At 37.5% G+C, this 14,876-nt stretch overlaps 1 protein-coding gene across 5 annotated transcripts in view; it reads right to left on the reverse strand.

Moving 5' to 3' along the window:
• Positions 1 to 14,652, reverse strand: part of INPP4B (inositol polyphosphate-4-phosphatase type II B) — a 353,066-nt gene extending 338,414 nt beyond the window's left edge. For all 5 annotated transcript variants that reach the window (XM_065877996.1, XM_065877994.1, XM_065877993.1 and 2 more), the window contains exons 1-2: positions 14,562 to 14,652; positions 12,287 to 12,331 (exon numbers count right to left, since the gene is read on the reverse strand). In XM_065877996.1, the coding sequence (XP_065734068.1) occupies positions 12,287 to 12,331; positions 14,562 to 14,652 (136 nt within the window). The remainder of the gene's footprint in view (positions 1 to 12,286; positions 12,332 to 14,561) is intronic.
• Between the last annotated feature and the right edge of the window lie 224 nt (positions 14,653 to 14,876).

Genomic DNA, 14,876 nt, shown 5'->3' on the forward strand with positions numbered 1-14,876 from the left:
CCTCGGTGGCTTCCTAATGAACAAAGCTGCTAGGCAGGGCTTCCCTGGTGGCGCAGGGGTTGAGAGTCCGCCTGCCGATGCAGGGGACGCGGGTTCTTGCCCCGGTTCGGGAAGATCCCACATGCCGCGGAGCGTCTGGGCCCATGAGCCACGGCCGCTGAGCCTGTGCTCCGCAACGGGAGAGACCACAAGAGTGAGAGGCCCGCGTAACGCAAAAAAAAAAAAAAAAAGAAAGAAAAGTGAAAGCTGCTAGGCAGTCCTGATTCCTCAATTACCCACAAGTAGCAACAGATGTTGCAAAGGTAGACCTGTTCCAGTGACCAGCACTCTCAGTGATTAGACAATGGAGGAAAGAAAGTAATTAGGTAAATCACACACAAAGAGAAATAAACTGGTTGGGGCATGTTGATCGTTGATGAAAGACAGATAAACAAGGTAGATGTGAACATTTAAAAAAAAAAACCTCTAATTTAACAAGTAATTAGCTAAACCCATGTGGAAAAATCAATTTAGGCCTCCCTTAACTAAATGTTCCTGTGGTATATTATTCAGAAAGAAATGGGAACAGAAGAATAGATATAATTTATTGCAACGAAATTCAGTTAAATGGTACACTCCTAGCAAATAGGAAGTGAGGCAAAAAGAGACGTTTGTTCTCTTATATACTTTTCACTTATTAACTGATGTCATGTATCTCAACCTCCTGAAGAATGCCAAGCTAGAATTTAGACCAGTAGCAATAAAAACAGCTACGTTCCAGAGGGAGCACACATTACATCTTGAGTCGCCAGAAAACACTACCCACACGACAGACCTGTTAAGAAGCTCTAATTGGTTCACTTTCTCTTCCTTCAATTAAATCTCTATCTCAGCAGTACAAAAACGTGATGCAGGTCTTAGATAACCTTTTATTGTCTACCTCCCTCCAATCCTGTACCTTTAATAATCAGCCACAAGGAACATGGCCTTTGGAATTCAAAACCTGTATTTCTCCACTCCCGTCCTTATGCCCTCGGGCAAGTGACTAACCTGTGAAACAGGAATAGTGAGAAGCACCTAGCTGGTCTGTTCTGAGATCAGAGATAAAATGTGAAAAGACACATGGGGAAGATTCTCGTGTCTGCAAACTCTGCATAGGTAGGCAATTATCAGGGGCACAGCATAGCTACAGATTTTGCTGTGTCCCACTCAGCATGGTCTGAGCCTTCTCTGAGTTTCATCTAGTTTAGCCCCAAAGCCAGTAGGACTCAATACCTGGCACTTAGGAGTTCAATAAGTGACAGCAATTATCATGCACAAAACTTCAGTGCCAAGATCCCTTTTCAAAACAGTACTCAGTGAGTATGACAAAGTGATTTACCCAAGGTTAAATCCAAAATAGCAAAGGCTAACCAATCGTTAGGTATATGTCAGATACCAGTTTAAAGGCTTTCTGTATATTAATTCATTTAATCCTAACAAGAACCATATAAGGTAGATACTGATCCCCTTCCTGTTTTACAGAGAAGAAAATAGGGAGTCAGAGACATTGTGTCATTTTTCCAAGGCTGCCTGTCCGGGTAGTAACAAAGACATTGTTAAAATTCTAGAGTAGTCTTCACACTCCCATCTCTTTAGCTATATTGCCTCCTCACTCAGATTGTAGACTGATGAGCCTGAAATGCAAAACTCCTGTCTATTATTTTGGTTGTAGTGATAAACTGTTGTTCCGAAAAACATCTCTTCAAAGTATTGCTAGTTACCTGATGCTGTCAAAATTGAGATAGCTCCAAGAAAGACACGTCAGGCAGATTCTTGTGTCTATGCAAGCTCTGCATAGGTAGGCAATTGTCAGGGACACAGCATGGCTACAGAGTCTGCCGTGTCTAGCTTAGCAAGGCCTGAGCCTTCCCTGAGTTTCATCTATTGATAGCTTAGCACCAAAGCCAGTAAGACTCAATTCTTCCTGATACCCAAATACAATCTGCAAGCACTAGAGTAATGTTGAAAGACTTGAGTTTATTTAGAATTGTAAAACAAGTTTCTCATGTATGTGCAACAACTGTAAAATACTGCAAGAAGATTTCTAGAGCCTTAATTTATTTTTAGAGTGGGATTATAAGTAATAAAGAGGAAAATGTAAATGAGCATTAAACTCATCACCTTAGGAAATGAGCTGTAGGATTTTCTTTCATGTAGTTTGCTACTCCCTTTGCCTGAATTGTCTCCTGTGTTCCTTCTAAACCAGCTGAAATCCTGCCCATCCTTCCAAACCTGGTCCAAATGCCACTTCCTCTGAGATGTTTTTTCTGATGCCACAGCTATATATATATATTTTTTTTTTTTTTTGCGGTACGCAGGCCTCTCACTGCTGTGGCCTCTCCAGTTGCGGAGCACAGGCTCCGGATGCGCAGGCTCAGCGGCCACGGCTCACGGGCCCAGCCGCTCGTGGCATGTGGGATCTTCCCGGACCAGGGCACGAACCCATGTCCCCTGCATCAGCAGGCGGACTCTCAACCACTGTGCCACCAGGAAGCCCCACAGTTATATTTAATCACTGCTTGCTCAGTACTTCCATAGTTCTTGGCTTATGTCTTTATTTTGGCCTTATCACAATCTACCTGGCCTGATAGTTTGTCTCTACCATGTCCTGGAAATTCTTGAAAAGGAGGAATCAAGAAGGAGAGAGGACAGCCTGAGGGTTAAAAGCAGGAGTTCAGATCAGACAAAACTCAGCTTGGATCCTGACTCTGTCACTCAACTTCCATAAGATCTTTGGAAAGTTGATCATTGGGAATCTTAGATTTTTTCCATCTTTCCATTGAAGATAATATGGGTGAGTTTGTTCTGTACTCAGATTCCTGGGTTCAAATCTTAGGTTCATAACTTTACTTGTTTACGTCTAAGTACCCTCTCCTATAAGACAAGATGATAATAGAGAATTTGTCTCATAATGAAATTCTGAGAATTAAAGTAATTAGTTTATGTAAATTATTTAGAACCACGTCTGGTGAACAAACAAGCACTCAGTAAATGTTAGCTACTTTAATATTACCCTGTAGAACTGTGGTAAGGAAAACATGGTATCCTGTTTGTAAAGAGATAAGCACATAGTAGATGCTCAAAAAATGGTAACTATTACTGTGATTCCCTGGTACTTTACACTGTAAGAATAAAGAAAATGGCAATCAACGTATAATGAGCAAAAACATAGAGCAAGCACATTCTTAGCAGTTGTTTCTCTTGTTGCTTGAAAATCATCTTGCAGCTTATATGAAGAAGTGTTTCATATAGTATTTTTATCAATAGGTTAAATACAAAAATATACCGCTGTGCTCAGTATTCCCTTTAGTTTGCCTATGATACCACGTAGAGAGTAAAAATACTAAGGAAGATATAATAAAGTCTTCCGTTCTCCCTTTGGAGCTTTAAAGAAGTCAGAGCTTTATGATCACTTATGAAAACAGATCAGCAGGAGAGGAGAAGTGTGAACACAGGAGAAAACTGGCAAGTTTAGTCTCCTCAGATTTTGTTTTCTTTTCCAGAAACATATAAAACGATGGCTGATTTATAGCAATTCATAAAGTATGAATGGATGTGACATGCGGGTTAATGAAGGCCTTAGCAATCTCTAAAAGCAGTGTGTATACAGAGATGAGACAGTTTTTGTGCAGCTTGTCAGTTTGGGTGTATTTTATACACATTTTCAAATTCTGAACACAGAAAACTGATCACATGATTTACATGACTTTTTTTTTCCTAGCTGGGTTATTAGAAATATTGCGGCTGTATATATAAAATCTAAAATCAGTACACAAAATCACATATATGCTCCAACAGAATAAAGAACAAAGCATTTAGAATCAGCATTCTTCTTGTCCTCATTGAAAGTCACTCTAATATTTAAAGTAACCTACCCAAGGACGTCTTGCCATTATACCATAACATAATGCTGTGATAGAACTGAATTTTAATCACTGAATTCTAGGCTGGTACACATCATTTACCTGGTACAGGTATATAGTGGGTTGCATGCCCACAGACTTTTTAAAGTCTCTATTTCCATAGAGAAAACAGAGTTTCTACAAGGTGTACTTCAATTTGTTTATTTAGTCACATTCTGTATGGCAGGACTGACATGGCTTACAGGGTGAATGTGAAGTAATTTCCTATAAAGCACTTGGAATCACTGATTTTTCAGTATATACCACGATTCCAAAGGACCAGGAAGTAGATGAATCAAGAATCCTATTGAAGAGTACAGTTTTTATTTTCTCTTCTAGGAAGACAAGATGGCTGGCTTTTTATACGTGACTTGGTGTAATAAAAATAAGTATTTATTGCACGCCTTTCTGTGTCTGTGTTTTCTGAATTTGGAGTATTTATCTTGTTCCAAGCACCAAGCGTCTGCTTCTGCTGCTCTCCTGGTCTAAAATGTGATTCCTCCTTTCCTCTACCTGTTCTAACGCTGCTTTCCTCCTTCAAAAACTCGCTTTAGTTACTCTCCCCTTGGAAAGCCTTTCCTGACCACTCCTCCTCATCCTAGTTTGATCCTTTACAACATTTCTCATATTCTTAGAGACCCTAAAAAAATAGCTTAGCGTTTAAGGATCTTTTTAATCACTTCAGGAGTCTTAGTTTGATCTCTCTACTTATACTATGAGTTAACTGAAGGCAAAGGGCAAAATTTTACTCCTTCAAATATGCCCCCTTTCTTGTTCAGCTTTTTTAGGTATTTATTTAAACAAACAAACACCACTTGATCATGACATTTATATGGGCACGTTGCAGAGATTTTAAAAGATAAAACAAAATATCTTTATGCTTTCCAAAGGAAAGCACAACAAAAGAAATAAAAACTGTACCAAGTTGTGAGAACCATGGTTAAAGACACTCATGCCTAGTCTTCCAATCTTGTTATTTTGTACACAAACACTGTTAACACAGTTAAGTAAGGGTTATGTTGTACAAGCAGTTTGTTATCCTGCTTTGACAACTCTTATATTCCCCTGTTTGGTGAAATATTCTCTTGAAAGATGATTTTTTAATGACTGAATAGTTTTCCATCTTAAGAATCTAAGTTTCACTATAAAAATTAAACAACACGTGCTGATTGACTCTGAGTTGGGGATGAAATACAGTGGCTTAAACCTCCCCTTTATCTATCCTGACTTTGAAGCATTAGGAAAAAAAGTCAAGAAATGAGATGGGAAAACAGAAATCAAGAGAGATAACTCTCTGAAAATGTATGACCACTTTACGGAGATAACTGTGATATATTTCTGCATTGCTTATTATTGATTGTTATCTGATATAATTTTCACGATATTACTAAGAAAATTATAGCAGTTAATATAGATTTATTGACTTTAGAGAAAACTGAAAGAAAAAGTAAGGATCTGTTAAATAATTTGAACCTCAGATTAGTCTTATTTTATGTACTAATAAAATCTATAGGGGAGGAATCGATCCATTTTCAATTCCAGGGGAAAAAGTCTCAGGAAAAATTCATTCCATAAATTTATGTACTGATTCTTAAAAGATACATCAGCTTCACACAAGGCAAAGGATCTAACAATCAGTTGGCTTTGAATCTCATCTCTCTCTATCCTTTACTCACTAGAGTCTTGGCATCACCCAAACACCAGGGCTGATCCTATTGTTCAGAGGTGAGGTACGGGTGAGGGAGACTAGAAGAGGCCATGGGAGTAGGGATCTCACTGGCTCAGCCCATCTTCTATCCTACTACTGCCCTAATCTGACCTTGGCATTCCAGTAGCCCAGCAAATGGTCCTTCACTATTTGACATTTCCCCTTTTACTACGAGCCCAGATCAGCTCCTAGCTTGGTTTCATGCCTGGTCAAACCAGCAACCTGACTGACTATCCTTGAACCCCAGTATTTCCATTCTTAAAACCCTATTACCTACTGTGCAAGTATCTACTATAGCCTGCCCCCTCCTGCTGGGAAAGTCAACTGGGTTTTTTTTTTTAATCTTTTTTTAAAATTGAAGTATAGTTACTTTACAATGTTGTGTTAGTTTCAGATGTACAGCAAAGTGATTCAGTTCTATATATCTATAACTATATCCATTCTTTTTCGGATTCTTTTCCATTATGGGTTATTATAAGATATTGAATATAGTTCCCCATGCTATACAGTAGGTCCTTATTGTTTATTTATTTTATTTATATTAGTGTGTATATGTTAATCGCAAATTCTGAATTTATCTCCCCTGCTTTGGTAACCATAAGTTTTTCGATGTCTGTGAGTCTATTTCTGTTTTGTAAATAAGTTCATTTGTATCATTTTTTGAAGATTCCACATGTAAGTGATACATGATATTTGTCTTTGTCTGACTTACTTCACTTAATATGAATCTCTAGGTACATCCAAGTTGCTGCAAATGGCATTATTTCATTCTTTTTTATGGCTGAGTATATTCCATTGTATACATATGTACCACATCTTCTTTATCCATTCGTCTGTCAATGGGCATTTAGGTTGCTTCCATGTCTTGACTATTGTAAGTAGTGCTGCAATGAATATTGGGGTACGTGTGTCTTTCTGAATTAGAGTTTTCTCCAGATAAGCCCAGGAGCAGGATTGCAGGATCATATGGCAACTCTACTTTTAGTTTTTAAAGGAAACTCCATACTGTTCTCCATAGTGATTGCACCAGTTTACATTCCCAGCAACAGTGTAGGATGGTTCCCTTTTCTCCACACCCTCGCCAGCATTTATTATTTGTAGACTTTTTGATAATGGCCATTCTGACTGGTGTGAGGTGATACCTCATGGTAGTTTTGATTTGCATTTGTCTAATAATTAGCAATATTGAGCATCTTTTCATGTGCCTATTGGCCATCTGTATGTCTTCTTTGAAGAAATGTCTCCTAGGTCTTCTGCCCATTTTTTGATTGGGTTGTTTGTTTTTTGGGGGGTTTTTGATATTAAGTTGAATGAGCGATTTGTATATTTTGGAAATTAATCCCTTGTCAGTCGCATCATTTGCAAATATTTTCTCCCGTTCTGTAGGTTGTCTTCTTGCTCACTTGGATCTTACATTTAGTATGGATACTTTCCAAATCAGCATCTGCAACATGCATAAGTCCCTTTGGACACAAAGAGGCCTTCCTTGACCCTCTATATTCAAAATAGTCCCTCTGAAATGCAAACTTTTTGGATACTTGATTATATTAAGGAATTTTTATCAATATTTTTAGGACTAATAAAGGTATTGTGGTTATGTTTTGAAAAAAAACTGAACAAAAACAAAAACAGTCCTTCTGTTCCCCAAGTCAACTACCTCTCCCCCAGGCACATTCTAGATAGTCACCCTGTTTCTGTCTACACAGAACTTAACACTACCTGAAATTACTTTATTTATAAGTTTTCTATGCTCCTAATACACTTTAGATGAGTGAATTACTTGCCTTGTTAAGGATTTCACGCCAGCCTCCACGTCGCCACATTCCTATCATAATCGACACCGAGGCTGTTGACACGTATGAAATGTGCGTTTTGATGTATGCTGTGTCTGGCTTCCAGTAGGTGTCAGTCATCAACGTGTAAGTTATTTAAAGAATGTGACTCCACAGTGCCAAATAAAAAACACAAGAACCACATGTACACACGCATGCCATTCCCTCCTGTGCACTAACACGCGTTAGTGACTATTGCCTTGGATTTATGGTATGTGTGGTGTCCATATAAAAATATGAAAACATATCCTTCTAAGTATTCTATTGACTTTGGAGACAGTAAATGGAGGCATGACAATAAACACTGTAAGCATAATCAGAAGAATAAACAAGAAATAGTTCATAGGAATTTCCTTTCTTTCCTATCTTTGTCAAATGACTCACCTCTATACATTTCCCACAGTGGTTTCAAGAAAGAAATGTTACCAGATTGTAAGAAGTGATCCCTCTTCTTAAATGCCAGCTTTGTTGAAATGAAAACAATTTTATTAGACTGTAAACAAAATCTGTGTTCTTTGGGGTTTTTAATTATTTTTCTCTTTGTGAAAATAAAAAGGGTATCGATATACTCAAGTGAAACAATGAAAGACATGTGGAAGCAGAGATGTAGGTGTGAGAGTGAATTATATAATTTAAATGCAGTCAACCACTAGAAATACAGCTGACAATGGGCATGAGATACTCATTTTATCAGTACATGCTTCTCTTGTACTAATTTTAGCTGATTATTATATACTTTATTTATATACAGCTTGCTCAATTGACTAAGCATTTCCTTAGATAAAGATGTAGCAGAGGAAATTCAGCAAGATATAATGATTTTACAGTGGCATATAGACAAGGCAGAGACAAATCCTTGATGGAATATAACTCATACAAAGCAATATGACACCTACAAAATTAGTGTGGCTGTTTTCCCAATTTAAAAAGCAAGGCCATTGAAACTCTCAATTTGTTTGAATACCTTGGTACAGAACTGATAATCAAATATAAAAAAAAATTAGTTGGATGGAGAAACAACAAGGTCCTACCGTATAGCACAGAGAACTATATTCAATATCCTAAGATAAACCATAATGGAAAAGAATAAGAATATATAAAAAATGTATATACATGTATAACTGAATCACTTTGCCGTACAGCAGAAATTAACAACATTGTAAATCAACTATACTTCAATTAAAAAAACTCCCCCCCGAAAAGAATTTAATTGGAAAATAAGGTGGAAAAAAGTCTCTTACCTTGTTTGTGCCATTTTTTCCTAGATTTTTTTTTTTTTTTTGTATTAAGATGCTTTGCTTTCTTTCTGATTAAAGAAACATGCACATTCTTAAACGATGACAAAAATATTTAAGAAACTATTATTCTCTCATTTTTAATCATGAGGTGAAGTCAGCTATATAATAGGTGAAATCTTGAATAATTTGTGAGAGTAAAAAAACTCAAAAGAAAAAAGAGACAAAAATATACTGTAAAACCTACACGGGTTTAGCTGTAATCTCCTTGAAAGAGTAGTTTTTTCAAAAATTCTTCAAGGGATGGTACAGTTAAGGATCTTAAAGTGCTAAGGAACATAACAAACAGTTTGGAAACTACATCTTCCAGGATCAAGAACACAGTTCCCTGAAGATTCTAAATAACTTTCTTTTGTTTACTCGTCAGGCATTTCCTGCCATATGATAAAATAAAATTACCTGTTGTTAAGGATTCTACTGGGGCTTCCCTGGTGGCGCAGTGGTTGAGAGTCCGCCTGCTGTTGCAGGGGACGCGGGTTCGTGCCCCGGTCCGGGAGGATCCCACGTGCCGTGGAGCGGCTGAGCCTGCGCTCCGCAATGGGAGAGGCCACAAAAGTGAGAAGCCCGCGTACCGCAAAAAAAAAAAAAAAAAAAAAAAAAAAAAGAATTCTACTGTATTTTTTGAATAGATATGAAAAGAGAAAATTAAGGTTTGTTTTTTTAAATGGGAGGAATATTATTATGAATAAATTCTCAGAGCTGCTCATCTCTGAGATTATGATTCAAAGCCGGAAATGTAAGTGACGACAGCATTGTTCCCAAATTTGACTGTGCTTTCAAAAGAGTTAGTATAGTTAGGTCTTTGCACAAGATAAATAACTTTAATTGAAATAAAAGACAGGGGGAGGGGGAAGGGTAAACTGGGACGAAGTGAGAGAGTGGCATGGACATATATACACTACCCAATGTAAAATAGATAGCTAGTGGGAAGCAGCTGCATAGCACAGGGAGATCAGCTTGGTGCTCTGTGACCACCAAGGGGGGTGGGATAGGGAGGGTGGGAGGGAGACGCAAGAGGGAGGGGATATGGGGATATATGTATACATACGGCTGATTCACTTTGTTATAAAGCAGAAACTAACACACCATTGTAAAGCAATTATACTCCAATAAAGATGTTAAAAAAAAGAAAAAATATACATAAGTATTAAAAAAAAAAGAAAAAGTATATATTAATTGTTTGGAGAGAGTTATGGGGTCTTCAAGGGTCCCCAAAGGGCAATTTAACTGGGGAAAAAAAAAAAAGAAAGAAACAGAAGACAGGTATTTGGCCCAGGCATTCTGTCTCCATGTTTGACTAACAGCCTCCACTCCAATTGCTTCTGCCTAGTTCAGATTTCCCCTGTCCTCAGGATGCAAGTAAGAAAGCTTTCTCTGTGTTTTGAAATACACCAAATTAGTCTAACAAATGTTCATTTTTCAGAAGTCCTGCTAAAAAGGTAAAAAATGAATTTCTTCTCTTAAAAATAAAAGATGAGTAAATAAAGGCTCAGGTAGCAAGAGTCAAGTTGTCAGTGAGTCAAGAGGTGCCTAGGTCTTCTTTGCTACTTGGCTCCCTTTCTGAAAAATGAATTCTTTCTATATCTGACAACATCTGAGAACTCTGTAGAGAAATAAATAAATAAAGTATAGCTTTATCAGTGGTTGTCAGGGATTACAGGAGAGAGGGGGATGAATAGTTAGAAGTCAGTGAACTTCTAGGACAGTGAAGATAATAAGTGTGATACTATAATGATGAATACATGTCTATACATTGTCCAAATCCACAGAATGTATCACACCAAGAATGAATCCTAATGTAAACTATAGACTTTGGGTAATAATAATCTGTCACTGTAAGTTCATCAAATGTAACAACTGTAGCACTCTGGCAGGGGATGTACTTTCTGTTCACATTTGATGTGAGCTTAAGACTGCTCTAAAAATAAAATCTATTAGAAAGAGAAAGAAAACAAAACCAAAAAATCAGGATTATTTCTTTTCAATAAGTTATGGTTGAAAATGTAATATTTTGAGCAAAGGGTGTAAACTTGAAAGCTATTTCACTATATAATGAAAAAGTATATTCCTAAAATAATTGGGACTTCAAACCACTAAAAACTACTGCAGATGGTGGATGTAGATATTTCAATTTTCCCATAACTTTATAAAATATGTATATCGATATTTGAAGATTTGGATACTAAAATGTATCTGTATATGGAATTGAATACATGCATTTACAATTCTATAAAACTTCATACAAATAAAATGTAAAGATATTGGGGACCTTTCAAAATATTTCAGAACAGTGAGAGAGAGGGAAAAAAAACCCTCTCTGAATAGTTCATAGGAACCATATTTTTACCCCCTTTAAATACCATTTTGCAGCTAATTCCCTAATAGCACTTTGTAGTCATACCTGATTCAAACACAAAGCAGCTCCCACTCACTAGCTAAGTAGTGGACCAGCCTCAGGGTACACATTTTTTTTAAAACCAGTGATGTTTAAGCAAAAAAAAATTGTATTGAAGTATAGTTGGTGTACAATATTGTAGGGGTGCACATTTTTAATAATTCACCCTTGACAAAGTTACAAATTTCTACATGTGCCAGATCTTTAGAGTTGCTTAAGCAAGTTAAAGCTTTGAATTAAAATTAAACTCTCAAAGTCAAGGATCTGTCCACAACATCAAGATGGTAGAGTAAGGGGACTGGGACTTCCCTGGTGGCACAGTGGTTAAGAATCCGCCTGCCAATGCAGGGAACACAGGCTCGAACCCTGGTCCAGGAAGATTCCACACACTGCAGAGCAACTAAGCCCGTGTGCCACAACTACTGAGCCTGCGTTCTACAGCCCACGAGCCACAACTACTGAAGCCCACACACCGCAACTACTGAAGCCCGTATGCCTAGATCCCGCGCTCTGCAACAAGAGAAGCCACTGCAATGAGAAGCCCACACACTGCAATGAAGAGTAACCCCCACTCGCTGCAACTAGAGAAAGCCCGGGCCCAGCAACAAAGACCCAACGCAGCCAAAAATTAATTAACTAATTAATTGATTTTTAAAAAGAGTAAGGGGATATTTTTGAGTGAGTGAGACCGAAAGGGGGCATGAACCTTGTAAATGGTATTGAGGAGGATAAAGGAAAACTCTACATGAGCCCAGTCTCCAGCCCAAGGAGTAGATAATTAGACACATGGATTTTGAGAAATGTTGATTAGCAACAAAATCGGGTCACTGTATTAGAATGAGTGCTGGGCACCAGATTTGCGGAGAGCAGACCTGATTGAGAGGCACAAACCCGTCACCACTGAGCCCTCAATCCTTGGGTCATGAGCTGACCTGCTCCACAGCTCGGATTCTTTACTAATAAACTGGGGAAAATAACACTTACCTTATAGAATGAAATTTTTTCATAGAACAATATTCATTAAAGTTTATAAAATATATAATGATATAAGTAACGTATCTAAAGTTGTAAATTATATGTACAAATGGCTTATTACATTTATAGTTATAAATAAATAAGATGGAATTTCTTACCAAGGATGAATTCCAGCTGAGGTTCATTTGCAGTCTTCTGAATACCTATGAATAATAGGAACAAATTCAGATCGAAGATATTTAACTCATTATGAAAATTATGTCAACATATATTACTTTCAGCCTGCCCAGTATGTATAAATGCATTACTTGGCAGAACAAATAAACTCAGTTAATCATCCAGACATATATATAAGGAGTCGGTTCTCAGGGCAGGACATAATATTTGTAGCAGAACTAGATATGACTACAGATTTGATTGACCTATTTAGCACCATGGCCATAAAAAACTCAAAAACACTGCTTTTGTAAGCCGCATGACAAATATGAAACATATTTTCAACTGTTTCTGTTTCTTTTGGATACATGTAGACAGAGATGGGACCTTCACAAAGGATGACCTCACCAAAGTCCTCTCTAACATAGATTTCTCTTTCACACCACTCCAACCTGGTGTTAATAGTAAATTATTAATTAAAGAGCTACCTCTGGTTAGGTTACTCAGGACTCGATGATGGTGGTTATTCAGCCAACTTACTGTTAGCTAAAATCAGCATTCTGTTAATGTTTCTATTCCTTTTTTTGGCAATTAAAAAAAATCTATTAACATGGCTAAATGATTGAAGGTGAAGGGGGAGGGAAAGTGAGTCTGAGAAAAAGGTAAGCAAATGGGAATGTCTAATGGTTAGAAGGTAGAAAGGTAAGGCTGGGGCAAGTGATAATGTCATAGGTGGACTCTCTCTAAGACCACACATGGTACGGGGCTTCCTAAACAAGAGGGGCTGAGGACAGGGATGTCATTTGTAACCACTCACGGTGACCGAGAAATGTAAGAATATTGTAAAAATCTTTTCCTCATTTATTTTTACTGGTGCACCCATCAGATACAATTTAAATTTATTAGCATTCGGTCATGAATATACTGTGTTAACTACAGATTGGCACTTGCCATCTGCCTCTACAAGGATGAAATCATGTGCTGCAGCTGCTGACCTTCAAAGGAGCTCAGGGTGGAGAGCAGAAATGAGGCACGCTGTGCTCTGGGAAAAACTGGCAGAACCGGTCTTCAGATGGTTAGATATTTTCAGATGACGATTTTATGAGCCCGATTCTTGCATCTCCTCATATCTAGAAAACCACTAAAACCCTTCATGGTGACGTCTGCTCCTGGTGACTAGCAGAAACCTTCTGCAAAAAATACGTGCTTGATTGTATGTACTCCATCTTCACCAAAATCACATATATACCGACCTTCCCTCCTGTCTCTTTGGAGCTGTTTCTCAGAGCTGTCTGAAATGCTGTCTCCCAGGCTATAGTCCTCATTTTGCCCCAAATAAAACTTAACTCACAACTCTCAAATTGTGCAATTTGGTTTTTAGTCGACAACTGTTAGAACCACCTCTTTGTATAAAAATCATCCATTTTTTATTTCCAGAGTTCACATTGTTTTTGCAGAGTAACCATTTATTTTTATTTCCTGCTGACATTTAACATCGCTATGGTTAACAATTTTAGACTTTCCAAGAGAGGTTAAAGTGACAGTCATTAGGTAGGTCTTTGTTAATTTCAAATACTGTGGGTTTTTTTAAAGGTTATTAACAATCTGCTGTAAGCTCTGACAATCAAATTTCTCAGAAAAACTTGTCCAACCAATACCATTTTCTAAAGATTATTTTTATAATATAAATAAAATGAGAAGCTAGGCATATGTTTGCCAGGGTTAAATAACTGGGCAACAAGAATCTTCTGAAAAGAAAAAGACACAATTTATGCTAAACAATAAAACCCAAACTCTAAGACGTTAAGCATGAGAGAAAACGTACAATTCTTCCAATGACTTTAATTACTCGAGTAGCACAAAGACCAGAGTTTATGTTCACCTGCAAATCTTGGCCAAAGAGCCAAGCCTGCCCTATTTATGTGACTTAGTGTTCTCAGGTATGGCAGCGACAGGCTAAGCATCTAGTGTAACTATTGTGCCCTAATGCTTTCAACTGAAATGTCTTTGGTTTTAAAGAGAAATTTTCCATGTTCCAAAAAATAATTCCACATGAGATTATAAAAATGTTCAATAGAATGTGTACTTAAAAAGTATTTATTAACGTCTTAATACACATTCAAGAATGATGATTCTATTTGCTATTGAACCACTTCATAGATGATCATCTACCTCACCCAAGATAGAAGATGAGAGGCATATCATAGATTCAGAACACTGAAACAAACAGCGCAAAGGAACAACGTTAGTTAATTTGGGGGATGCATGCATACTCACTTGTGAACTGAAATTCCCAAGTATCATTTGCCTGGGGTGTGGGCAGAAAGTTCTGGCCTTCTTCTGATGCTCCTTCCTCTTTGATTTCCATGATCAACCTTCACAGTTCTTTAAATCTTCCAAATATTTGTGCCCAAATGTCACTGCCAATGATACCTGGCTTAATACAGATGTATCTTCACACTAAAGTCCTGATATCCCACTCTGAAATTCTGCATTTAGGAAACAGCAACAGCAAAAATCTCAGTTACTTCAGAGTTCAGGATAAAGTTAAGAATTAAAGGTAGGTACAGCCTACAGCTACCTTCATATGAA

Source organism: Phocoena phocoena, chromosome 5 (assembly GCF_963924675.1).
Source record: "Phocoena phocoena chromosome 5, mPhoPho1.1, whole genome shotgun sequence".
In the NCBI taxonomy this organism is placed as follows: Eukaryota; Metazoa; Chordata; class Mammalia; order Artiodactyla; family Phocoenidae; genus Phocoena; species Phocoena phocoena.